The sequence below is a fragment of the Bombus impatiens genome, unplaced genomic scaffold (genome assembly GCF_000188095.3).
Source record: "Bombus impatiens unplaced genomic scaffold, BIMP_2.2 scf_0010, whole genome shotgun sequence".
Taxonomy (NCBI): domain Eukaryota; kingdom Metazoa; phylum Arthropoda; class Insecta; order Hymenoptera; family Apidae; genus Bombus; species Bombus impatiens.
Window position 1 is genome coordinate 42,181 of NT_176429.1, and position 25,255 is coordinate 67,435.

Below are 25,255 nucleotides of genomic sequence, written 5' to 3' on the forward strand. Positions count from 1 at the left end.
AGCCGCCTCTCTCTCTCTCTCTCTCTCTTTCTCCTCTCTCCTCTCTCTCCTCTCCAATATAGTATACCTTTCTCTTTATCTAGTCTAGAGGAAGACCATGCTTTCCATGCTTCCTTCCTTGTCGCACCCCCCTCCCACTTTGTCGGAACAACCCTTCTTTTTCTTATCATTCGATAATGGCGACGGGAAAGAAAACGGTCTCACGTCGTGCGTCGCAATTATAGTTTCCTCCCGACCGGTTTTTCCTTTCGTCCGTCAGTCGTGCTACTCTGTCTGTGTCTGCCTGCCTTTTGTGGCACGTGTTTTTACATATTCTCTGTTTTTCTCCGTCTCGAGTTAAGCGATCGTGCGTGCATAGACGTATATCCTGTCGTGCGAAGGAAATTCAACGATCGAAGGATTTCCGAATACACGAGAGCAGAATTTCGCAGTCGTGTCCACTCGTGACCACCCTTTCTCCCTACCCCCACTTTTATGACATTCCCCTACCGTCGCGGCGAGTTTTCTTAGCGTCGCATGTGAATTACGCGGTTCTTACAGCAATCGGACGTGCCGAGCCGCGTTTTGTTTCGTCGCGTGTAGTGTGTACGCGTGTGTCGAACGCGTCGCGCGTGAGTACCGCGGGGAGTTAACGGTATCATGTTTAAAAAAGCAACCCGAGGCGCGCCAGTGACGATAACATGGTCGCCTTGAACGGTGTTTGGTGTACTTGTTCGTTTGGTGATGTCTGTTCGTCATCCATGTGAATTCGTACTTCCGTTGTACTATTTAAATCTTTATAGTCGCATAAGAAACGATATTCCAATTGTGCTAGTAAACACAAAAGAAGCAGACTAGATCGAACTGTTTAACGAAGTTCAGTGCCGTGAATTATGAATTCTTCTGGTACGTAAATATGATTCCATCGCGTATCAACAACCTGTTCGAAGGTGGGATAAAGTAAACAAGCGGTGCGTAGATCGTCGAGAGCAGAGGCTACTTGCGGTGGTGGCGTCTCGGCGCTTTAACCTTCGGGGAGTGGTTCTTTGTGTTTCTTCTTTCTCTTTATGTTTTATGTTTTATTTTATTTTACCGGAGTCCGCGAAGCTAACTACGCATTAGAAGCGGCTACGAATCATCGCGCGTCAGTCGAAGGAGTGAGCACGCGCGCGCACGTACGCATCAACTCACGCACGCAGTCTTTGTCCTAAATAGTCCGAGGAGCGAAGTGTTGGAAGAAAAAAGATGGAATTTCGTGGTGTATAGAGCAAACTCGTGTCTCTTGTGAAATCTTCTACGGGCGAAGCCTTGAAAAAGTTCCGGCTAGGCGACGACGCAGAAAAAGAGAATTAGTCTGTGGTCGTGTGTTTTGTAATCGGTCGCGTTACCGTACACATCGATCCAGCTCCTTTTCCACGTGCACTTGTACCTACGTATATACCCCTATACTTGTACAATTAATCACAAATATCTACGTGTACTCCTCGAGCCGGAAACGTTTTTTAAAACGAACAAAGACATTAGCTCACAGCAATTGTTTTGCGGTTCATTTTCTTTGAACATATTTCCACAGCTATGTGAAATCGTAGAACAAGTATACTTAACCGTTTTCTGTTCTCGTTAAACGTCACAGAGAATCAAAGAGAAAAGTTTCTGATGGAAAAAGTTTTGTCTTAGTCCTTAGTCTTAAGTTTCCTATACGAAATAAAACATCTTATCTCTTGTCGTTGTTGGTACGCGCGATCTGTTTCACTTTTACGCGAAAGATTTTCTCGAAACACCAAAAGTTCTCCTCGAAGTCGAAACAAGTTTGACACACATATAAAAAAATTCATACATGCAAATGTCCATATAACATATATAATACACGTACGAAGAAGTCCTCCACATAGACGTCGCTAAGAACCTTCGTAGAACTGATCAAATCAAAACGTTAAACGTTTCGTAATTTCTGATAAAATTTCGTTCTAAAAGTCTCTCCTAAGTCTTCCTCCAAACACCTTAATATGCCGAGCAAATTTACCTTTTCACTTTGCACTGATGTATAACTGATAGCGTTGCCTTTTGGTTTCTATTGATAATATCATACGTACACATACACTGGAAACTTGAAGCGTGTAAACAGACCGCCGTGAGCAACTGCATGCGTACATCTACACGTCTATGTACGTGCAAAAATCGTTCTACTTGGCCTTTTTACTTCATATCTATTTTCGTTATTTACGCAGTGATTTCGGACTATCGGCATGCCGAGTAATGTGGGACACACGGCAGTGGTGCTTCGGTAGTGATTGTGTTATCGACGTGTCATCATCGAGGACGAACGACACGGATCCACATCGCGGCCAGGAATGTATGTATGTATCTATGACACGCGTAAGTATTGGCGCGTAAAAAGTTTCGGCACGTTCCTTAGCCGGCAATTTGAACGGTTTCTGCGATAATAACGCGCAACAAGCGATCGTGTCCCATAGCCGTTCGAATTGCGTGTCGGCCAAAGTATGTCGAAGAGAATGTTATTTGTTCGCCGGCGTCTAGACGCATGATTTTTTCGATAAAAGGTGCTTCGATAATGGTGTGGCGATTAAGCATGCGGATTAGAATAGTTTGTTTGCTACGAAGATAGTGTCAATATTAGGGGATAAATGCATTTACTGGAAATATTGATTACTATATAAGTACAGTCTACAGTGAGTCACGAAACTGTTTCGATTACTCGTACGTTTATTAATATTACGCGTGTTGTGCAAAACTTCTTGAAGTTTCGTGATTTCGCATTTCGTTAGAATTCTGATCGTGGTTACATATATTGGTAAAATTTGAATATCTTGTAAAAAATCAGTATACGACATAAGCAGTCGTATACCGTGCCAAAGCCGTGCCGCTGTGAAAAGACAAGATAATTAGCCGTTTCGTTACGATAGAACTTGGGTTAAAATTGAAAACCATTCTGGATGTCTTTTTTTTTTCAACTCGTGAACCATTGTTTGGCTCAGCACGAGATATACATATCTGTCACGTGCTCGCGAAACAGCGTTCAACTTCGACTTTGCGACACTTGTTCCGCGCTCAGGGTATCGCGTGAACAATGTTTTTTTTTTGTCTCTGCTTCTCCGTGCCGACGTACTTTTTGCACGCGTGGAAGAAGCTCGCGCGCGCACACGCTGTCTTCTGCACCACGTGCGCGTAGAAAACACGTTGCACGACATTCGATTAATCGGAAGCGATTAAACGGAAGTAAATAAAAAGGCGCTCGAGCGAGGAACCGCAATGGTCGTTTCGAGTCGGTTTCGAAGTACGTTCGTTCGTAAATCGTGGAAAATGCTAATTACGCGTAAACATGCTGCGAACAATTAATTGGCTAGCCAACGAAACGGTTTTTGCGGCGCTAGTAAACAAAATTCAATTAATTGATCAATTATGCAACGAAGTTATTGCGGACGAGCGTGCATACTGATATCGATGATCGTTAAATTTTAAACGAAAGATACAGAGCGCACGGAAACGTTAAATTTAACGATTCTGCGATAAATTACGTTTAGTGGCCGTTTAATTTGACCGATTGCTATAATAAGAAAAAACTGTCAATTTACGTGCGCGAGCTTAAATCACGTTAAATTATTTATAGTAGGTTGTATCGCATACGTAAAGAATCGAAAGTCACGTAACCGCGTATCAGAATGAAGACACGATTTAAAGAGGATCGTAACTCGATGAGAAAAAGCCGTGACGCAACCATGTTTTGTGTTATTGTGATTATCTTGAAATTATAACCTTCAACAGAGAGACAGAGAGAGAGAGAGAGAGAGAGAGAGAGAGAGAGAGAAAGAGCGTGTTCCCTCGTAAACAAAATTTTTATCGTAGATCGTTCTTTCCATCCTTACCCGACTGTCAGAATTTCGTTCGGGTGTGAAATAAACATGGCTGGTTCGTCGTCACGCGAATGCAGGGAGCTGTGACGGAGACCGGGAAACGAGAGAAATATTGACCATCAGATATAACAAAATGGTTACGTAAGCTAGCGACGGAAGGGTGGTTGATCTGAGGAAAATTATTGTCACGTCTCTCGTTCGGTTAAATTTTCTCTCGCATAAATTTTCCCATAGAAATAACCATCTAGCTAGCGTGTAACCACTTTTACGTATGCAGAGTAAAGAAACGTATCAGATAGCCGTATTTCATTTACGCTCGATGGAAAAGAGAGATAAGAAGATTTTATTAAAGGTACACCATCCTCGATAACCGACAGGATAAAATACGTGACCAGTTAACGAAACGATGAAAGTTATTGTATTCTCGACTATGAACACGAAACGACAGCTCGCATCGTTACGACCGATCATCCCCATTATCTCGACTCTTCCGTAATCAGCTTCTGTTCTAAAAATAACGACAACGTGTCGCTACCGATGGAAAAGAAACGCGGACACATGTACGTCGAGAACGTTACTAAACACGATAACGATCGCGAGAAATCACCGTCGGGATCGTAGAACGGGAACGCCGACGACTTATAGTTTAAAAAAGGTCTGCGCCGTTTAATAAGGTCGAGATCATCTCCCTGGTATCGCGGTCCGGTGCATTTGGGGAGGGACGCTTTTCCAACGGTTTTAATATAGAACGACTCGGTCGACGAAACGATCGGACTACGAACGAAGACAATGAACGTGTACGGCTAATTTTTAATGAGACGCGCACCAAGCATTTACCTACGTAACGCGAACCGATTCAACGAGTTTGACGCAACGGTTGTGACACACATGACGTATACCTTGCAGCGATAACGTGTTATCGCGACCACCGTGATGCAATTTCTTCGGTTTCCATTAATCTTAATCGATTTTTTTTTTCTTTCATGAATGAAAATCGTAGAATAAGCATTCTATTTTCTCTCGATGTTTCTATTACGTTACTACGTTTATCGAGTACTATTATACAACTTGGGCGTAGATAACACAGCATCTGGTTGAAACTTTATTTACTTGTCTTATTTATTTGGAAAAGGAAAGAGCTAGTTCATCGTAATGATATACATTTTTGTATTTGACGCTTCGAGTAAGTAGTAACGAAAGTAATATTCAGCGAATTCTTGCGACTGTTTTTCAGCATCGCATAAATCGAACGAATTTAACAGAATTGAATAACGTGAATCGATCAAGAGGGAATGAAATGAAATGCTGCGTCAACGTAAGTTCCAGCCTCGATGGGTTAAGGTTGGCTAGAACTTGCGTTTTGACAGAAAATTGAACGTCCGATTCAATCGAAAGTTAAATAGCCGTGCTTCCACGTTTTCGCGATTTTCATCCCGGCGTGTAATACGCGCTGTATTTGCGCTATCATAGCGACCACTACTAGCAACGAACTGACCGGCACGAAAATGAAAGTTACGAAGTGGAAAAGTGGAAATTTCCTCGCGTGAAGGTCGTGGCTGTAATACAGCCGTTTAAGGAGATCGAGGTTTCCATGGAAAAGGAAAATGTGACGGTCAAGGACGACGAAAATGTAGATCAATTAGCACGGTATCGCGCTTCGTACGCTCGCCGCAGGGAACTCAGTTTCAAAGTAACAAGTAATTCTTGTCGCACAAAACGCGCGTGTCTATTTGTCGTGTAACAACGACTGAAATCGATGAAATCATTAAGACGATATGTCAGCTTCTCCTGTGTCTCCCAATATACACCGAATTAAGGACAAATAACTATACGTAGGTCAGAAGTAATCGGGAAAGCAGTATGGAATTTCGTGACGAATTGATACAGGTAGAGAAATTAAGGTCACTGGGAGATTTTGAGTGATGGAACTTCTTTGCAACTTTATTCTTATGGACTTTTTTTTTCTTCAAATTTATGCCATCACAGTATCATCAATTTTAACATGTTTTATATCAGCGTTAGTAAGCGTACGTCTTCTCCAGGTTATCGTTTAATTTTTACACAGTCGCATAGAAGTATCCTTTTTATATAAAATTTTCATTTGAAGTTTAAACAAATTTTTATAATATCGATATACAGAGCGACAACGTGGGAAATATTTATCGTTACATGATCGACGTGAAAACGCGTCGAAAATAATTTGATTGTAAAATCTGTTTGTAAGAGTCACAAGAGGAACGTAATGAATTATGACCAATTATACGTGTTAGCCTTTGCTGTCAAACCGAAATTCGATGATCGTTTATGGAATATATCGTACGATTTTGGAATATTATTTAAATTCTGCGTAATCGAGCTTCACGCTTATCCGTACACCATAGATCCCAAAATTCCAATGAATCAGCCTGTATATCGTGACTACGTCTAATCGGCCGAAAAGGACACACGTGGCCATATAAGCCAAAGAGGCATCTATTTCCTCGTAAACGGCTGGAAATGTCCTCGAAGCGTTCGTCTGTCGGTGAGCAAGTAGTATAAACCGAAAAGGGTGGGAGAGGCCAAAAGAGGCCGTGATCTCTTGACACACGTAATTTGGGACGACGCAAAAGCAATGCGTGGGTCGTTGCCGAAGCTTCCTGGAAGCGTTTTCTCACGGTGTTTATATGTTCTTGTTTCCACGCCTTCGATCGATTCCGCAACCCACTGAAAATAGATCGTCTATCGAATCACGCGATCCCATGAAATAAAATATGCAAAGTAGATGTTTTCGTTAATTTAAACTCGTTGCGATCCTCGACTTTTTATATTTCCATCTTTCGCCAATAACGGTGCTCCGGTTTATTTCACCGAAACTCGTGATATATTTTTTAAAGTTAGAAGGATACAAATTGAATCGAAAATAAACCGCAAGGTTAATCGTCGGCTAAGTATAAATGTCCAACGGTATAATTTTGCGTTGCAACGGTTTGATTCTATGGCGAATAATAGCAATTTCCGGAGGCCATTAACCCCTGATACACGAGCGGTTAACTGGCCCCTTATTGTACGGAGTCTGATCCTGATGATCATTCAAATCGATAGTCCGGTTATGTAGATACATCGTGCGGATTAGAACCGATGCAGCGCAGACGAGAGATGCGATGCTGCACCCCGTTCCGATTTCGTATTAATCGCCGTTACTCGATGCACGCGACCTGTCTTCAATGTGTGATTCGTCGGATTTGTGTGTATTTCTAATCGCAGAATACGCATACGGTACGTCGTGAAATATATCGATGGTTGTAATGGAATCGAAAAAGAAGAACATTCGCAAGTGAAGCTGTTGCGGAGAGAATGAACGATGGAATTCTCAAATCACAGAAATAGAAATTAACACGCGTTTACCATTGCACACTAAGAGGAGATTCCAACGCTTTGTTGTGTTATCTTGAAATAGTTGCGCCAGTCTGGCAATTTGTAGCACTTTGTTAAGAAAATAACCGGAGAATGCGACGAAATAAAAATTTATGTTCGTATTATTCTCTTTGTCTAATCTACCGAGATAGTAACTAACATTTGAAATTATTTGCATAACTAAAATACATATGCATTTTCATAAAAGTCCTCGGTTTAGTCGTCGCTGTAAACAATCACAGAGTAAAGAAACACCGTACAATATGTGCGTAATAAATATTACGCGATTTTGCTATGTCTCGACTACGATCTACTGTTGCAATCCGATACGTATTTCGTACATTATATGTTACGTGCTAAAGCTGCCAAGTCTCACAGCTTCACTTGTATGTACAAAGCCGCGACTACATGACATCGTTTATCTACATCGGGCCTTACTCGAAGTCTTTTCTGCAAAAATGTGTCTGTACACTTTTGAATATCGCCTGTTGCTCGTCTATCTGGCTCCAGACATCGTCGATGCGAAGGGAAACTCGAGGGACTCGGTGGAAAATTGATACAGATTCGGAAGGTAGATGAGACAAATTTAGGAAATATCGTATAGAACTTTTAGACCTTCGTGAGATGATTTAGCAATGTTCGGAAACATACACGTTCTCCAACTAAAAGTTTAACTACCTTTTTATCTGTCTTTGATTTCTTCGATGTAAAAATTTCCTCGTTTCTACTATCTTTCTAGCGAGCTTCTCCGCTTTGGTGGAAATTTCTATTGTGAGAATTTTCATTCTATACTTAAACAATAGGAAGAAGATTCTTATTTGGTTTTATTTTATTCTGTCGCTCTTCTTCCGACCTGCTTGGTCGACAACCAAGCGATCGAGGATTTTGTCATTAGGTGGTAAAATCCACGATCAGTTGCCGACCCAGTAAACGGATAGAATTCCTATCGCGTCGTATCTTGACTAGGAAGAAAATATGATTTTTCAGAAGCTCGGCAAGGTTAATCTTGTTTTTCGTTGTTCCTCGCAATTTTGTTTCGTTTTGTTTTCGTAGATGTTCATAGACCATAGAATCTGGTATTATTTGAATATCGAAAATTGGCGCAGATAGAAGCGGTGAAAGTCGATCAAATTGGTGGCGACAGATGTTAAGCACGAGAATAGTAATTTAATGGTCGACTAACTTCGATGAAAGCATTTCCCCGTCGATGCGTCTCTTCTTCCGCGTGTTTTTTTCGTCGCGATCAGACGCTATGGTCTTTTTACGCTGTTCGCGATGAACGAACTTGTGTCTACGTATAAGCCAGGAAACATTTATCATCAGAAGCTCCGCGCCAATGCGTAGACTCGGGATTACGGTGGAATGTAAAAGATCCATAGAGAAGTGTTTGACTTTTACGAGCGAGCATGAAAATCGATCGTAAACGTCCCTCCCTCTTTTTCATAATTTACCATTTTACGTACTGTCATATCCTGTATATTACCTTGCGGCGAAAGCACGTCGCTGTATTAAAACTGACGTTTGAATCATTCTCCCAAGTCACGTGATACGCTAGCGTCATTTCGAACAGTATATTAAACGAAGCTGCCACGATTGGAGGGGGTCAAACGTGCGCCATTTTAGTTGATCGATCGTCGCGTGTTACTCGAAGACCGAATATCGCCCGTTTTCTGCGTCGTTCCTCCTTAATTTTCGTACGCCCTTCGCATGGAACCTTGCAGGAAACGAGGAATAAGTCACGTGGCTCGAACGACCAAAGTAACGACGCAGTGATGCAATTTCTCGTCCTGTCATTCCCGTTTGCCTTCGTCTAATCTCGTTTGCCCGATGATCCGGCCCGTAATCACGTAAATGAGATTTCTCTATCGTCATCGTCTCGTTTGCCGCAACGGTGAACGTTGTTTACGCGCGTGAATATAATTTGCGTTTCTAGAAATAATCCGCTATTATCTCTCGGTTGCACTCGTCTTGGTTTCGCATCTCGCTAAACCGACCGTGCCCTCGTTTCGGGATAAACTCGAAAGAATTTCCTTCCCGCGAACAATTCTCCTAGGCATTATTATTGTTGGTTGCTTGTGATTTTTCTTTCCATGAAATTGATAATCGAGATGACCTTCCGTGATTTATTTTTGCTTTCGAGAAAACACGTTAGAGGAAATGGAAAAAGAAGATACCGCGCACGAGTAGTGTCGGAAAGTTGATACTGGCGTGTAAATGTTGGCGACTCTGATGTTGATATATTAATGCGTTGAAAGATATTAATGGTGCTCGACTCGACCGATGCTTTTCGATATCAATACGTATCGTCGTTTAATTACTGTCAACAGACAGTCCGTAGAAATGATAGTTTTATAATAAGTTCAAATGAAACCACCGAGGAAGTTAAAGTGCAAGTTTAAAAAACGGCATAAAGTATTTCGCAATAATTTGAATACCGATACTCGAGGACTAATAACGTAATAAGGTATTAGCAAGCATACGTATGGTTTTCATGATCGTTATCATTAAGACGTTAACGAGCCTCGCAGTCCATCCTTAATGTACAAATACGTAATTTCACACAGTCTTGCGGTTGTAAAATACCGTGCGTATCGTCTTGTTACAAGCTGTAATTACGACTAATCTAATTGTATCTTTACCAGTCGAGCATTTTGCATCGCTGATTTCGTTGCCTGTTACACCAAGGGTTATTTCTCTCTTTTTTCGTTTTCTGCTCGTAAAACACCATTTGCACGTTAATTATCAACAGTCGAACGTTCTTCACAATTTCATTGGAGAATTTTAATTGTATCGATATTACGCTCGTTCGCGATGATACGGTCAACATCGTTGCTTAATCAATCCGTATCTTGTCCATTCGATTAATTGGCGAATATTTCAGGTTTGGTATGTACGGCTTTTGTGATTTACCGATCCGAATGATTATTATCGTGTTTGTCATCGTTATCGTTATGATATTATTATCGGAGGAAATATAAAATATAATAATTTGCAAATATAATTTGTCGATCACCGATGTGGATTTATTTCGAATATTTTTCATTTAGTTGAAATTTCAATTTTAGTTAACGAATTTCTGATAACGCAGCGAAAATGTTAATTATACTTTGTTTCGGTTTGTTTCGATTAAAAATAAAGAATATGTCAACGTTAAGAATATTTTGTTACGTCGGTCTTTATTTTGGCTCGATAATAAAATTCAAATATTCGAACAGTTAGCTGTTGCGACCTCTTTGAAAAGCGTGTGCCTAAAACTTGTCGGAAAAAGTAAACTGCGACGAATATACTCGTCAAATACAGAGTATACGTGGCTGTTATTACACAGAATTAAATTATAATGAAACGACTATTTTATTTTTGAATTTTATTGCCGACAGGGAACGTCGTAACGCAAAATATTGCCATCTCTTCATGACGAATATACTCGTCGAAAACAGCTAACTGGTTAAGATACATTCCTCGGGAATGTAAATCAATTCCGTGGCGCTATTGCGTCATTATATTTTCCTGTCGTTGCAGCATCGAGTTATATCTAATATCACCATACTTATATCTCTTACAGAACAATTCGAAATTCTTTCAAAAGAATTGCAAGTACTTCCGAATGTCCATTTATACGTAATCACGCGTAATTTATAAATGAAATTAATTAGCGTGTAACAAGAACGAGGACCGCGACTTAACAGCAAAATAAGCTTGCAGAATGTTCCGGACGAATTCTCGAGCTGGAAAATTTCGGCACGAGGTTACAACGTCATGTCCATCTAATTATGGTCCGGTTAACATAACGCTTCGTTCGTGAGTCAGCTTGTTGACGTTCTTTCAAACGATTTTGCTCTACCGCTTCGTTTCTGTCTTTCTTATTATTTCGTCGGGTCTCGCTCGCTCACGTTCATTCAGGACAATGAAAAGTGGTCGGTTTTGCGTAAAGATGATAAAAAAAGCATCAGCTCGTAAACACGCGCATCTGCAGCTACCATTCATATTTAGACATTTGGTATAATTAGATCAAAAGATTGATATTTTTGATATATTCTGAAAGTTGTGATAGAAGAACGTGCCTTTGCTGTTCATTTGTTTATAAATAGATCTAAGTTGAAATCAGTTGTATGTACAGCTGTATCACTCGAGAGAGGAACATGTTTAATAATAAATAAAATAATAATAAACAGGTTCGTTTCAAGAGTATTTTACATATTTGTAGGCGGTAACGTATCTATATTTCTTTTTTTTTTTTCTGTTTCTTGTTCTCTGTTATCGTTTGTTGCGTCAGCATGAGGCGAACAGAGAGACCGGAAATGGGTTGCGAGTGAAAACAATGTGCGTTATAGCGAGGCTAGTGTTCGTTACGTGCTACGGAACAAGTCGCCTCTAAAGGGAGTACTCTTCTCCGCTTTTCCTTCTTTTTCTTTCGTTTCAGGGTTGATAAAATTGTTCGTGATAGAAGGGTTTATCGTGACTCATGGGATTCGCGAGATGAGCTGTCTTGGGGTAAATTTGCTTTGGTCTTCTTTTCCCTCCTACATAATTGAGTGAAATCGTGGCTAATACGAGTGACACAGGTTTCAATAAAGTTAAAATCGAGTTACTAGGAAGCTAAACTGATCAATTTAATTTTCTTTCACTTAGAAAGAAATTTTGGTTTTATATTTTCGTTTTAATGTCGGAATATAACATTAGTGGACGAATTTGTTTTTCGCGTGACTCGATCGTGCGCTGGTAAAGTTAAAATCCAAGGGTTTGGCGAATTTTCGATGGCTTGGAAATTAAATAAAAATTCCAATTAAACAAAAGCCGAACGCTCTTGGAAACTATATACAAATCTTAACCAAATGAAAACCATAGTGCAATGGAAAGCTAAACGATGGTCAAATGCGAAAAGAAATGGCACAAGACCGTTTATGTTATAATCTCACACGCGAGACTGCATCCTGCAAACAAGAACTTGGGACATTTTTTACCAAACTACGAACCATTTGTAGGGAATTTGTACCGAGGTATACCGTAGCATTTCAAATTAATTAACCGTACCACGAACAATATCCCAAACTAAGTACACCGAAACGTTGTTAGTTATTAGTTAAAATCTGGAAAATTAAGCACACAGAGGGTTCGAGTTTAATCGTTTAATCTTCGTTCATGGTCTGCAGGAAGAAATTAATATGTATGTGTATATCCTTGGAATTACGTGATTCGTTTCTGAATCTCGGATATCCTATCGAGTAGCAACCACGAGGAAAACGTGAGATCGCGAACGAAACATCGTTAACATCCTCGAAGGTTCACGATCACATCAACCTTTAACTAATTCTCGCTCGATCGTATCCAGTCGGTCGTACATCACGATTGGTACATAGAACGAAAGAATTTAAAATTCTATCAGGCGCGTCGAAAGGTTCTATCGTTTTTATTCTTCGAAAGGATGGGAACCAATTATTCGCACTGGAATTTCTACTAATTAGTCTTCGATATAGCGTCCTTTTCGATAAATTTCTCATTGTTCTTATTAAAATATCCTTCCAACCACTACTCTACGACTTGATTCTCAGCATCGAATATTTTTCCTATCGGGGAGATTTATAAAGACCCGAAGAAATTGCCAATTTATATTTAGAAAAGGCTGAGAGAACTACTTTTATCGTATATTTTTTTTTTTTTTTTGAAGCTTCAACAAAATGCCAGATTTCTGGTGCGTTTCGTCGTGGAACGATCGATCGATCGAATTTTCAACAAATAATTTGTTCAGCAAAGTACATATTATGGACTGTCATATACTAAGCACAGAAATAAATAGATAGCGCACGTTTATGTATTTATTGCTTATACAGGGTGGTTGGTTATACTGGTGGTACAAACGGAAAGGGAGTGATTCCACGCGAAAAAATTTTTTTTCTTTTTTTAATTTTTCCATCGAGACAACGATCTACAGTGAGCTCCGTTATAACGAGACGCGATAAAGTGCGCGCGTACCGAGCGGAAATTCAAAGTCGATTTTCTCGAAAAGAAAGCCTCGAACGAAAAATTTTTATTCTATATTTTCGACTTCTTTTTTCGCGTAGAATCACCCCCTTTCCGCTTGTACCGCCAATTACCAACCACCCTGTATACGAGAAATTTAAATATCCAAAGCGAAGCACATACTTCTTATCGTGTTTACTAGGGGAAACAAATTTTTACTCGGATCCTACTTCAGTCGCGTTTGTAAATAAAAATATGAAATTGTACGGACGTCTGAACGTACACGATCTACTCGTAAATATACACAGAAAAGCTGACGATAAAATTTCTTGGTCGATCTAACACAATAGAACATCAAGATTCGTGTCGGGCGAAGGTCATAAGAGACCAAGTTTGAACTGTTGAAATCTGTATTGGGCTGTGTACGATGTTTCACGATATCTATTACACTCGTATGAAGAAAAGATCGCAACAAGCGAAGCTTCACTGCCGAAATTTCGTCGTAAGTAGCACGACTTTAACGCGTGACGAGTATATGAAAGATGCAAGTTCCTTAGACCGAGAGGTGTAAAAGTTGCTAATAAATAGCGCGATGAGTCGTTCGACTGAAAATTCGTGCACGTGCGTCTGTCGCTATGGCGAAATAACATAGCCGCGCAACTATGCCGGCCCTGGGCTGCGGCTGGCATACTTTTCGTGCTAAGAACCAAACGCGAGCGTGCCAAGATACCTCGATGCGTTAATTAATTTTGCAACTTGTCGTCGAACGTCGATGAAAGTCGAATCTTGTCATTTCGAGGACGCGCGACCGTATACACAGTCGAATTCCTTTCGAGTTTGTAGCATTTCTCGCGAACTTGAAATTCGTCGGCCAAGTTTTACGCGAATTCGTCGCTGTAAATTCGTTTTTCTCAATTCTTGATGGCGAATATTACATTAACGCGTTCACCGCCACTTCCATTTATTCCAACACTTACGGACGGTTTTTGTAAATATACTGCGTGTGTCACGCGAAAGATTTTTTATGATACACGACGATATGATACAATTGGCGCGATCACGTTGGCAAAGTTTGAAACTGAAATCCGGAAATTCGTATAGAAGATGGAAAATATTTATTGCAGAAACGTATACTTTGGGAAAATCAGAAAATTATTTGAGCAGTTGGTCGTCCATCGTGACTCGTAAATGTATTCTCAGATCGCTTTCAAACTTTACCAGTGGTATTCAGTCAGCTATACTCGCAAACAGTTAACGTTTGGACTTAGAACAGTTAGGACATTGTACAGTTAGAAAAAGAAGAAAAGAGAATATGCTTTTCTCTACTGTAGTATATCTTGGGCTTAATTTTAAACGTGTGATCATTCTTCTTTTATCACATCTTGTCGATGATTCAAAATGGTTTCAGCCTGTTTGTTTTGGATCGGTTCAAATACGAACAGAATAGATACTATGATTTATTTCTGATATACGCGAGTTGCTCGAAATAATTTGAGGGTCGTTCGTAAATAGATTATCCAACACTCTCGATACTATGCTATGCAAATGCTCTGTAAAGTTCATACAAACTGAAATACATGTAGCCTGGTTTTTATCTATGTACTTTATAGTAAAACTTATTTCGCCATTCCCTGTTGAAAGCTGACGAAACAACGTGAATTTTACATCGTTTTACGTCGATCGTGTATCCCTGTTTCAAAGATCTATCTCTTATTGTTTATAATAGATTTTAAAGGGATCTATTTTGAGTGGACATATTTCTCTAACGAAATTCGACGACGTACTTCTCTGCGTTACGAATTATTCATGTCGTCTAGATCACGTATCGTCACGAATTCCTTGGCAGAGTGGCTGATAAGAAACGAGGGCTCAGACACGAGCCAATCCGCTGTTTATCAGCTCGTTATCAGGGCCGCGTCAACTTATGAATGGGCGGAATGATGCCAGTTCGTACGATTTCGGGCTCCTTCATGACCACCCGAGTTTTTCGTAAGATTTAATTACGAGCACGAGAAACGTATGGACCATTCACTTGGTGGAATTTCTTATGAACTGTTTTTCAAGTGCGTGTATTATCTCGGAAATTTGGAATGGCTTGATATCAGGGCAAATCAAATACTCGAAAATGTCAAGTACTCGTAGCAAGATCAAAACAAATCTGTTTACTTCGGCATTACTTCTTAATGTGAAAAGGAAGAAGAAGGAGCCAAGGAGGAAGTTAAAGAGATGCAACCTAAATTGCATACTAAATTACGTTGTATTCACGAGAGAAACCAATAAGTATACGATTTACTCGAAGATGAACATTTTTAGTCGAACTAAAAGCCACCTGAATGTTTCCATTACCGTTTGATAAGGTCGTTCACTTTAGTTTCGTTTTTACTTTCGTAAAATCACCGTATTTTTGCTGTTTTATCTAGGCTCGTCGAAAAGAGAAATAATTTGAATATCGCGTTTTCCACTTTGTGACAAGCGATACATTTTTAAGAGAATTAGAAAGTCGTTAAAAAAATAAAGGATTAGAGATATTTTCCAGAAAACGATATCCAAACAAGGATAATAATCGTGGAATATTTTAGTGGTTGAAACAAAACCTCCCTAATATCTGGAACAAGAGTTGGCAGTCTGTAATTTTTCTTAGTATAATTTATAATTTATAATTACTTTACCGAATAGTTATGTATTTGCATATTACGTGTTCCTACGTATTTGTAAAATTTTCCTAAGCGAATAAATGTTTTGCTTAGATATTTGCATAAACGAGGTCAAACAAATTTAACACAACTCCAGAGTTGAAAAGTCGGTCGATATAGTCAGCAATATATATAGTTATATATATATAATTAACACTTGCAATTATCGCAATTTGTTTCAAAATGAATATCAGCCAATCCTCTCAATTAATCGTCTCGAGTTTATCGAAGTTCCCCGATACGATGAATTATTGGGTTTCAACAAAGAGAATGAAGTGGATAAATTAAGTACCATGAGAATAATTCGATAACGAACTCTGTTTCTTCTTGCGATCGGGTTCAAGTATTTTTATCGTCGTTTTATCTGTAGTAAATTTTCAGTTACTGTACTACTTCCTTTGAGACTTCCTTTTCCTCCGTGTAATTACGCTACCATGAAATTTCCCGGTCGAAGCTACTATCAAGCTATTTTCTTTCCTGTTTGTTACTTTTTTTTATCTGCATGAATGGCATTTAAAATTGTTGTGAAGCAAATGCCATCGCGTTGTTTTCAAATTTTGTTGGAAAGAATATTGCATACAAGAAGCGACTTCTCCAACTTTTCTTATTTAACAAAAACGGGCTTCTGTTTTCCAACGAATACGTTAATTACGAGATAATACGATAATTACGAGATCGTTTGATTTCTTTTTCCTTTGGTTTCTCAAATTTTTATTCAATGACGTTTCAAGAATTTTTCATACGATTACCCGCAATGACGAAAGGGAGATGTCTTTGAATTCTCCTCTTTATGAAACCTCTTGTAATTTTCTCTGCTTGTTTCTAGGAAATGATAGGAAACAGAATAATCTAATCAGCGTGACTCGATAGCAGATTATCCAATAATTCTACCGTCCATTAAGTCTAGCTTAATTCAGTGAAATGACACTTTACAAATTTCTGAACCTTATCAAACAAGATTTCACCCATATTCCAATTTGTTCGTTAAATTACAACAACTTGGATACTCATCGTTAGTTACGTCAAAGTACCAGGCTAATTACCATTCGAAGCAACCTGAATATTCCTAATAACCATATTAAAACGATCAATTTCTCTTCGCGATAACCAACCTCTCATCTTCATCTGTCCACAAAAGGAAGAGTGTAAAAATAAAAAAATAAAAAAAAAAAAAAGAGAAGTAAAAGAAGAAATGGAAACTTCAAAATGAGGCATCAACGTGTCGACCATTCCTCGTACAAACTTGACAAGATATAAATTCCAATTTCTGGGCTGGAAAGGAGTGGATATCTGATGAATATAGAAGCGGATCCTTGGTTTCACCGCAGAAAACTTGTTCCCAGACCTGACAGTGGAGCATAATTATACTCGTCACGTAAATAAAAATGAACCGTGCAATTACTGCGCAAACCACGCGAACTATGTTGCATATAGGAAAAAATCTCCTCCTTTGGAAATATTTGCATACAAGATACTGGAGTAACAAAAATGCTAAGTGCAGGCAAAAAGTTAATGTTCGGTATTCATCATCCAGTTAGGTACCACGTTATTATCACGCGCAAGTCGGCCTTTTACGTAATCTTCAGCAACTTGAAATCTTTTCACCAAAAAGCGCCGCTTACAACAGCTTTGAAGTTGTCGGTAAATTTATGCGAGTAGGAAGGTGTCAAAGTCCACATCTGTAACATTACGTTCGATATATTGCGCGAAGCGATTTCTTTCCGCACAATTTCTGATGATACAGAGAGTTCTCTGGAGGTTAGCGATCCCGCGAGTAAAAACGCGTTTGGCCATTCCAATCTTATGTTTTTTATCTTTTCTTCACCGGTGAGCTGAGAATTCCACGAAACCCCGACGAAACTAGTCTGGTTTCACGAAATTCTTTATTTTTTTACTCCTTTCTTTTTATCCTTTTTTTTTTCTTTTTTACATATTTTTCTTCCATTTCGTTCGGAAGTCAAGTTCAAAAGTTCCTTCATCAATGTGTCTGTTAGCTCGTGAGTCACTCAGCCTGTGAGTGAATCGGTACACCCATGTGGTTGCAATTTTTGCAGGGCAGCTCTGCTGTTAAGTCGAACACCGTCCGTGATTTATGCTCGTTACTTTATAAAGAACGTTATGCGATACGTTTATGGATATAACAGCGTGCGCGGATCGTGAGATCTTTCGGGCGTCTTATCGAGGGTGGAGGTTGTGGCTAAAAAGTACGAAAGAACAGAAAGTGGACGGCGAAGATTACGAGATGCTTTCACCGCTTATCGAGTTAAAATTTCGTGAATCCTACAACTCGCGTGACAAAACGGCATTCGCACGGTTATAAGCAGCGTCATGAATATGCAAGTCATTTTTCTCTTTCTTTTTCTCTTTCTTCCCTTTCTGTTCCTTTTTTCTCTGGTAACCCGTGAAAGCTGTTTATTAAAACAGCTGTGCCTTGTCCAGGTGTTCGCCACCTTTTTCTGCAACTTTGTTAGATTAAGTGCACCGGTGTAAGACGCTCCACGATCACCGGTAGGTCACTTTATCTACTGTCCTTAATTATTTCCAAATTTAATGATTTACATTTCCGTAACCAAAGCACCAAATGTGTACGATCTTGGCGTTCGCAAATTTGCCGATGACACGCGATTTTCTCGTGCGATTTTAATCATCGCGCTCCATGACTGTTACTGCAGGTACCGCATTCTATAATACAATTTAATGCCCCGTAAGCGAACCAACTTGTTCACGTTTTAAGCTTATACAAAATTTAGCGAAATCCTAAAACGTTTGTCAACGTCTTTGCCACATTATGCGGTCTTCGATCCAGGCAAATATTTGACACTTATTTTAGTAAGAATAACGATTAACTTGGAGAAATTTGAGAGGTTCAATTTTTAAGTTTTTTCAAAGTTCTAGTAAACTTTATGATACGAATATTAAAATGCAAAACCGGGCCATACGATAATAAGGAAATGTAAGAAACCCCAAATTCTGAATCTAGAGAAACCTTTCTAACGATGCGTAAACACGTCACAGTGCTACGAGTAAAAGTTGTGTGAAACTTCTTAAAGGGTTATGTGGTCGGCTAGTCTCGTTAGTTTCTGCCGACGACTACTGCGACAATCCGCTAAACAACGTTTAGGAATAATCATCAGGAATTGCCTGAATCGGACATGAATCCGACTAGTCACAATTGTGCCGTTCGATTGCTTGCAGGCGTCGCACTGGTACAGCTATGAGGGGCGGAAAATTCTTCATCTTCAATAAGAAGCTTCTTTGAGCATCGCTTTGTCCAGGATTTGCACACTGGTTCTGGAGAAAGGCTTCGAAAACAACAAAGGGAAAAGAACAAGAAGAAACTAAACCATTCGATCGACTATATCCGAGTCCTAGCTATCTGCATCGAGTCGATCTTTTTTCTTAAAAATTCGCTTTTCTAATTGGAACTTGCAAGAAGAGCCCTAAGATCGATCTATAAAACCGTGGATCGAGGATCGCGATTTACTATCGGCCAGGAACGGAGCATGAAGCCGGAAGATCCGCAAACCAGGTCGTTGAGCAGTCATTAAACCAGCTGTGACCGCAGTTCATCGTGCTTGTTAATCATTTGCACAAGGTAGAAAGTCGAAATCGTCACGGAACTATAATATATTGCATAGCTGGAAACCTGAGTCACGATTCTTGGTAGAATGATATTTGCAAGTTTCGCGCGATCCTAACGATTCGTCCGAGAACGAGCAGAGGTGGGAAAAAGGTCTAACGAGAGAGCAACTAGCGATTCTGCTCGAGGCAAACGATCGTTCGAGTTCCTTGGATCTGGAAAAGGAGAAGCGAAACCGTGTTGTCTGTTGTTCGATCTTGTTCGAGGTCCATCGGCTGAGATCAAACTGTTTAGAATCGCTTGACACACAGAGAGGGCCTTTGTTCGACGATCGATCGATCTGGTAGAGGTGGGGAGGCGAAACACGTTAAAGGGTGGGGTAATTTGGGAAGATTTGACGATCGTCTTCTCGATAGTACAGTCTTGCCTGAGACAGGAAGATGAAGATGAGGTGGTTACTGGTGGTCGTGCTCCTTTCCACCACAACGCTGCTGTCCTGCTGCCAACCAAATAGTGTTCAGTACAGGACAAGCCTCGACGATGACAACGACGAGATTAGGAGCAGATACGAAGCGAATTACGCATATACAAACACCGAGAAGGCTATCCCTAGGCACGGACGTCGCGAGAGGAACCTGGACGATTCTGACGATCCGTTTTACGAGCGGATCGTTTCCTACAGAAGCAACAGGGCCATCGATGCTTCCAGGTATATACTCTTGAAAAGAGCTGATTGCTTGTTTGATCAAGGATTTTTCGTTGTTAATCGATCACGCCATTACTAGTGGGTCCTTAACCCACCTTTGGTTGAAGGGAATTGTTTTTGGATACCTGAGTTATGTAAAGCGTAATAATAATTCTTTGCAAAAAATTGAGAAGAAAACGTGAAAAGAGCTTTCTCGTAGGGTTGCTCGTTTGCAGAGAAATCGGAATTGAAATGTATGGAGAGCTGCGTGCAGGAGGCGTAGATACCATAATTTCAGAGCCGATTTGCGTGCCAACGAAGAATCCCAGAACAAAACTTTTTGCACGTTTTCTGCGCACTTTTTTGCGCTGAATAATCTCCCGTATCCCAAATCCCAATCCTATTTGTCTGTAATTTACGTTAACATTAATCTGTGTCTGTTGCGTCTAATCTATGTCTGTAATTTATACCGTAATTAATTTCTTCTGTCGCCTATCTGAAAACGCAGTGTTTTAAAACATCTAATCAAGCATAATTGATTCAAATTAATCCCCCTTGTCTTTTTAAAAAGTTACTATTCTCTAAGACGTATCGTTATTTGTCCAAAGCAGCAATACAATTTCCTAAGAAGAAGAATTTCTTCCCATATATAAAGAAACAAAATTTAAAGTATTGCACGTACATGGAAGGAAAAGAGAACTTGGACCTTCTTCGACTAACCCAAACACAGAACCTTCAATCCTGATTCGAACAAATCGCACCTCGCCGTACATTTTACGATACCCTCCAGCGATCTCGGCTAAATTCGTTGCCTAATGACGACAGGTCGACGGAAGCCAACGCAAAATTGACCCAGCAACCGGGCCAACTACCGAACCTCCCTAAATCGAACGCAAAACCAATCGACGTGGTTCACGAGAAGGGTCGACGAAGGGTCACAAACAAAAACGTGACGATTGGCGATGGAATTTGCCAGAGCATCGATATACGGAACAGCGCGTCTGGTTTCGGCATTATGAAGGATTGTCGCGTGATAGAGGGCTTTCTGCAGATCGTCCTCATCGAGAATAACTCCGAGACGGACTTTCAACCGATCACTTTTCCCAAACTTCGGGAAATCACTGGCTACCTGCTTCTCTATCGCGTGAATGGATTGAAGACTCTCAGCAATCTGTTCCCAAATCTCGAGGTGATCAGAGGCAACATCTTGCTGACCGATTACGCGTTCATGGTGTACGAGATGCAGAATCTACAGGAGGTAAGCGTTACGTAGGTACGATTTATAATTCTGCGCTGCGAAGTTTTTACTTCCGCGGTGTGAAAAAGTAAACGAGCGACGATCGAATAATAGCTCTGTTTGCGAAGCAAATATTGTCCAGCCGTATTGGTGAAAGAGAGAACGAAAGAGAGAAAGAGAGAGAGGGAGAGAAAGTTGGTTGACTCTGGAAAAAAGAGATGGTGCTAATAATTCGCGTGTTGTTTCTGAAAATAAATCAATATTCACACCGCTGGCAAATATTTGCACAGAGAAATATCATTTTTCCGCAGTTCGTTCTGTATTCTCTGTTTTTTATTCGATCGGTGTTCTTGTTCGAAAGCAACAGATAGATAATTAAAAAAGATATTCGATTAGTATTTAGTTGAATTTAATTTTAGCCTGCTAGTTTAAATTTTAGTTTCGTTTCAACATAAACCATGTATCTATGTTAGAGATGGAATCAATTTCACTATGTATTTATAATATGAATATATGTAAATGTAAAATAACTTTAGCCTCGAGAATCGTATAATAGTTTAATTATTTTAAAGTTTTGTTTTAAAGATCGTTTCTTCTCTTGAAATGACATTTTTTTTTGCAGACACTATGGCAGTGTATCCTTAAAACCTTCGCAACTTAATCATGTGCTAACTTATTTTCTTTATTCTGCAATTTATTTCTAATCACCTCGGCGTTACGAGCCACTGCCCGTTCTTTACAGAAGAAAGAAAATTTCCATTAAATAAACCAAGATATGTCTTGTCAATCGAGTAAAGTAAAGAATTTGAAATGCGAACCAGTTTGCAAATACAAGCCACTTTACAAACGTAAATTATTATTTTTTTTTTTTTTTTTTTACTTATTACGTACTTCAAAGCAATACATATCGGTAGTGTATCATAATCAGCGAAGAAAATTAGTAATTATGTTATAGTGGAACCGGTTAGAGGATCAATACGAAAAACACGAGTAGATGGACGTGCTCGGATCATTTCCCACGTTCCTGACAGAGAGGCTTCTCTCCAATTTGCTTTCTGGACGTAGCTAGTTGACTCGGCGGGTCAAGTGACGTTAATTAGTCAATCGAATTAACCAGTCGTTCGACCTCTGGCTAGCAGTTAGCTTTATCGGGGCTAAATCGACGCCTTGTGGCGGAATTCTTTCTTGCAGATCGGTTTGAAGAAACTTACCGAGATCTCACGGGGCAGCGTTCGGATCGAGAAGAATCCGGCGTTGTGTTACACCACCCTCGACTGGGACCTCATCGTTTCTGCTGGGGAGAATGTTATCAAGGACAATGGGGAGGAAGCCTCTTGCCCTGGTAGTTATCGACTTATTAGTCGATTAATATTATTATTCTTTCAATTGATGAAAATCTCTTTGAGTAGAATATCATGTTACGAACATGCTGTGTTAATAATTAAAGGGCTTATGATAAAAATAATTCGCGTTCGCGTTTTGTCTTATTTCGGAAAAGTGGAAGAATGTTCTAATATATTTAATTTTTGTTTAATACATTTACTTTTTTTTTTTAACAAAATATCCGTATAATCGGTACGTAATTACAATGCGGTAGTGTATCTAATTATTGGATTGGCAATTAAGTGATTGCGGATTTTACCAATACCACCTAATGACAAAATCCGCAATCATTTAGTTGCCAATCGATTACGAAGATGTGGAATTATTTTTGCAGAATCGACTGATTTTCATTCGATAAGTCAAAATGTCGATTATTTTCTATAATATCGGTTTCATCGCGAGCCTTGATTTCGACTGCCAGAACGAGATATTATTTAAAGAATCGCAAGATTGAACGCCGATGTTCTTATTTTTAAGCTCGTTGATTTACAACATATCGTGTAAAGCATACTGTTACGATCAAATTTTGTTCTTTTTTTCTTTAATACGAATTTATTGAAATTACAAATCTGTATGCTTTTTTTATGCATGTGATTAAGCGATTAATGCTGACACAGAGATCTTTGCTTTTTGTGCTTGGTGTGCTTTTTGCTTTGGAAAGGCAATCTACTGATCTCTCATTTTTATTCTTTCTATTCTTTGTGATCTTAATGAACTTCCTTTTCTTTGTTTGGTCGGTTTCATAATTAAAAGATTTTCTTTGAATTAAAGTCTTCGTAGGATTACGCCCAGATTCAAAATACTCTATAACCGTGTATATAACTCGTTAAAGTATAAAATTCCACTGCTTTTGCACTAATTGGCTGTTCGTTCTTTCTTTTTTTTTTCATTTCTGTTGCAGGCGAAGAACGGTTTGGTAGAATATTAAATCCAATCTACATATAACATAGTATATAAGCATGAGAGGTATAAGAATAGGGAGGAGTAGTACTAAGTCATTGACCATTATTTTAGATGCGTATGTGTAAAGAAAAAGTGTGGAAAATCCACTACATAGATACGAAAAAGTCTTACGTGTAATTAGATATGTGCGAGGGCTTTGACGAAATGTTTTTCTTGTGGATTTGAACCGTAAGTTAAAAGTTTTCAATTGGATTACTTAAAAATATGAAAAACAGGCGGAAAAATTTTGTGGAAGTTTTTTTTTTTGGTTAAGATTAGGTTTGGAATGTTTATAAAATTATGGTTTCTGTAAGAACATAGAAAAAACTAAATATAAACTTCGCTATATTACTTCGGAATACAAAGAAACTCAGTTTTTATTCTTCAATAATTTGGTTCGATCTATTTGACGAATGATTTACTTTAAAACGAGAAAAACAAAACGAAAAGAAGAATCACTTAGAAAATGAACAAAGCAGTTTACACGATTTAGTTTTTATAGAAAATATTTAAGAAATCACGATCGTACGATTGTTGTGAATGCTTTTTCTTTAATCGTCACAAATTGAAGCAATACATTTGCCCAAGGGAGAATCGTGTATCTACCTAACGCACGTACTGTAGCAATTGAACTCGTGACGAGACTTCAAGTATGTTTAAGAGCTTCTACGAGGCGACATTACCAGTATACGATCCTCCCAACGTCGTGCTCGCATGTTAAAGATACATTAGTTCAGGTACGAGCAAAATTACCACGCAGCCATAGTTTTAATCGACTTTTCACCGCTACAGGATGTTCCCACTGTCCCGGGGGTTACTGCTGGACTTCGCAGCATTGTCAGAGAACAGAGAGGCTGGATTGTCACGATCAGTGTCTGGGCGAGTGTCACGGTCCAACGGAAAGCGAATGTTACGTATGCAAGCATTATCGGCACGAGGGGAAATGCGTGGAAACCTGCCCTAGTGATCTGTGAGTTATATTCTGCAAGCTTACTTTTCTTCCTCCTTTCTTTATATACTATCTGTTTACAAATATTTTTATCGTTAATTTCACATAGCATAAATTCTTTTACAAATATTTTTATCGTTCATTTCGCATAGCATAAATTTGTTCTCTTGTAATCCGTAATTGTGTATCCGTTAATTTTATTTGTGAATGTAACGTTAAATATTCGTGGAAAATTGGCCGAGCGATTTAAATAATGCTGCGGAAGCTATATTGATTCTTTTATTTATACAGAAATTCTTTCCAAAATTAATTCAATTGATTTTCAGAAGATAAATTCTTCGTTCGGTAGCCGGTAATATTATTTATTTTATTTTTACAAATATATTACTACAACCTCTCTTGTGTAATGTTAATCAACGATTTAAAATAACTATATCTGAAAGTTACTCTCGTTCTTTTGTCTTTTCTTAAATCTTCTTTATTTTCACTTCTTTTTAATCATCGATTTCTCGCAAAAGTCTTATATTTAATATTTAACGATACCTTGTATGATTTGCCCTTTCGAACTTCGAGGGGTTCTGCTG

General features: G+C 39.2%; 1 protein-coding gene and 1 long non-coding RNA gene across 10 annotated transcripts in view; one reads left to right on the top strand and one right to left on the bottom strand.

The window, feature by feature from the left end:
- Positions 1 to 25,255, bottom strand: part of LOC117152218 — a 77,971-nt gene that overhangs the window by 34,881 nt on the left and 17,835 nt on the right. The window lies entirely within an intron of this gene.
- Positions 1 to 25,255, top strand: part of LOC100744431 (insulin-like peptide receptor) — a 43,820-nt gene that overhangs the window by 1,663 nt on the left and 16,902 nt on the right. For 2 of the 9 annotated variants that reach the window (XM_033320535.1, XM_033320654.1), the window contains exons 2-7: positions 2,208 to 2,336; positions 19,091 to 20,184; positions 20,986 to 21,418; positions 22,589 to 22,739; positions 23,682 to 23,696; positions 24,515 to 24,692. In XM_033320535.1, the coding sequence (XP_033176426.1) occupies positions 19,916 to 20,184; positions 20,986 to 21,418; positions 22,589 to 22,739; positions 23,682 to 23,696; positions 24,515 to 24,692 (1,046 nt within the window). In that variant the 5' untranslated portion in view covers positions 2,208 to 2,336; positions 19,091 to 19,915. The other 7 variants (XM_033320641.1, XM_033320673.1, XM_033320552.1 and 4 more) reach the window with 6 other exon arrangements.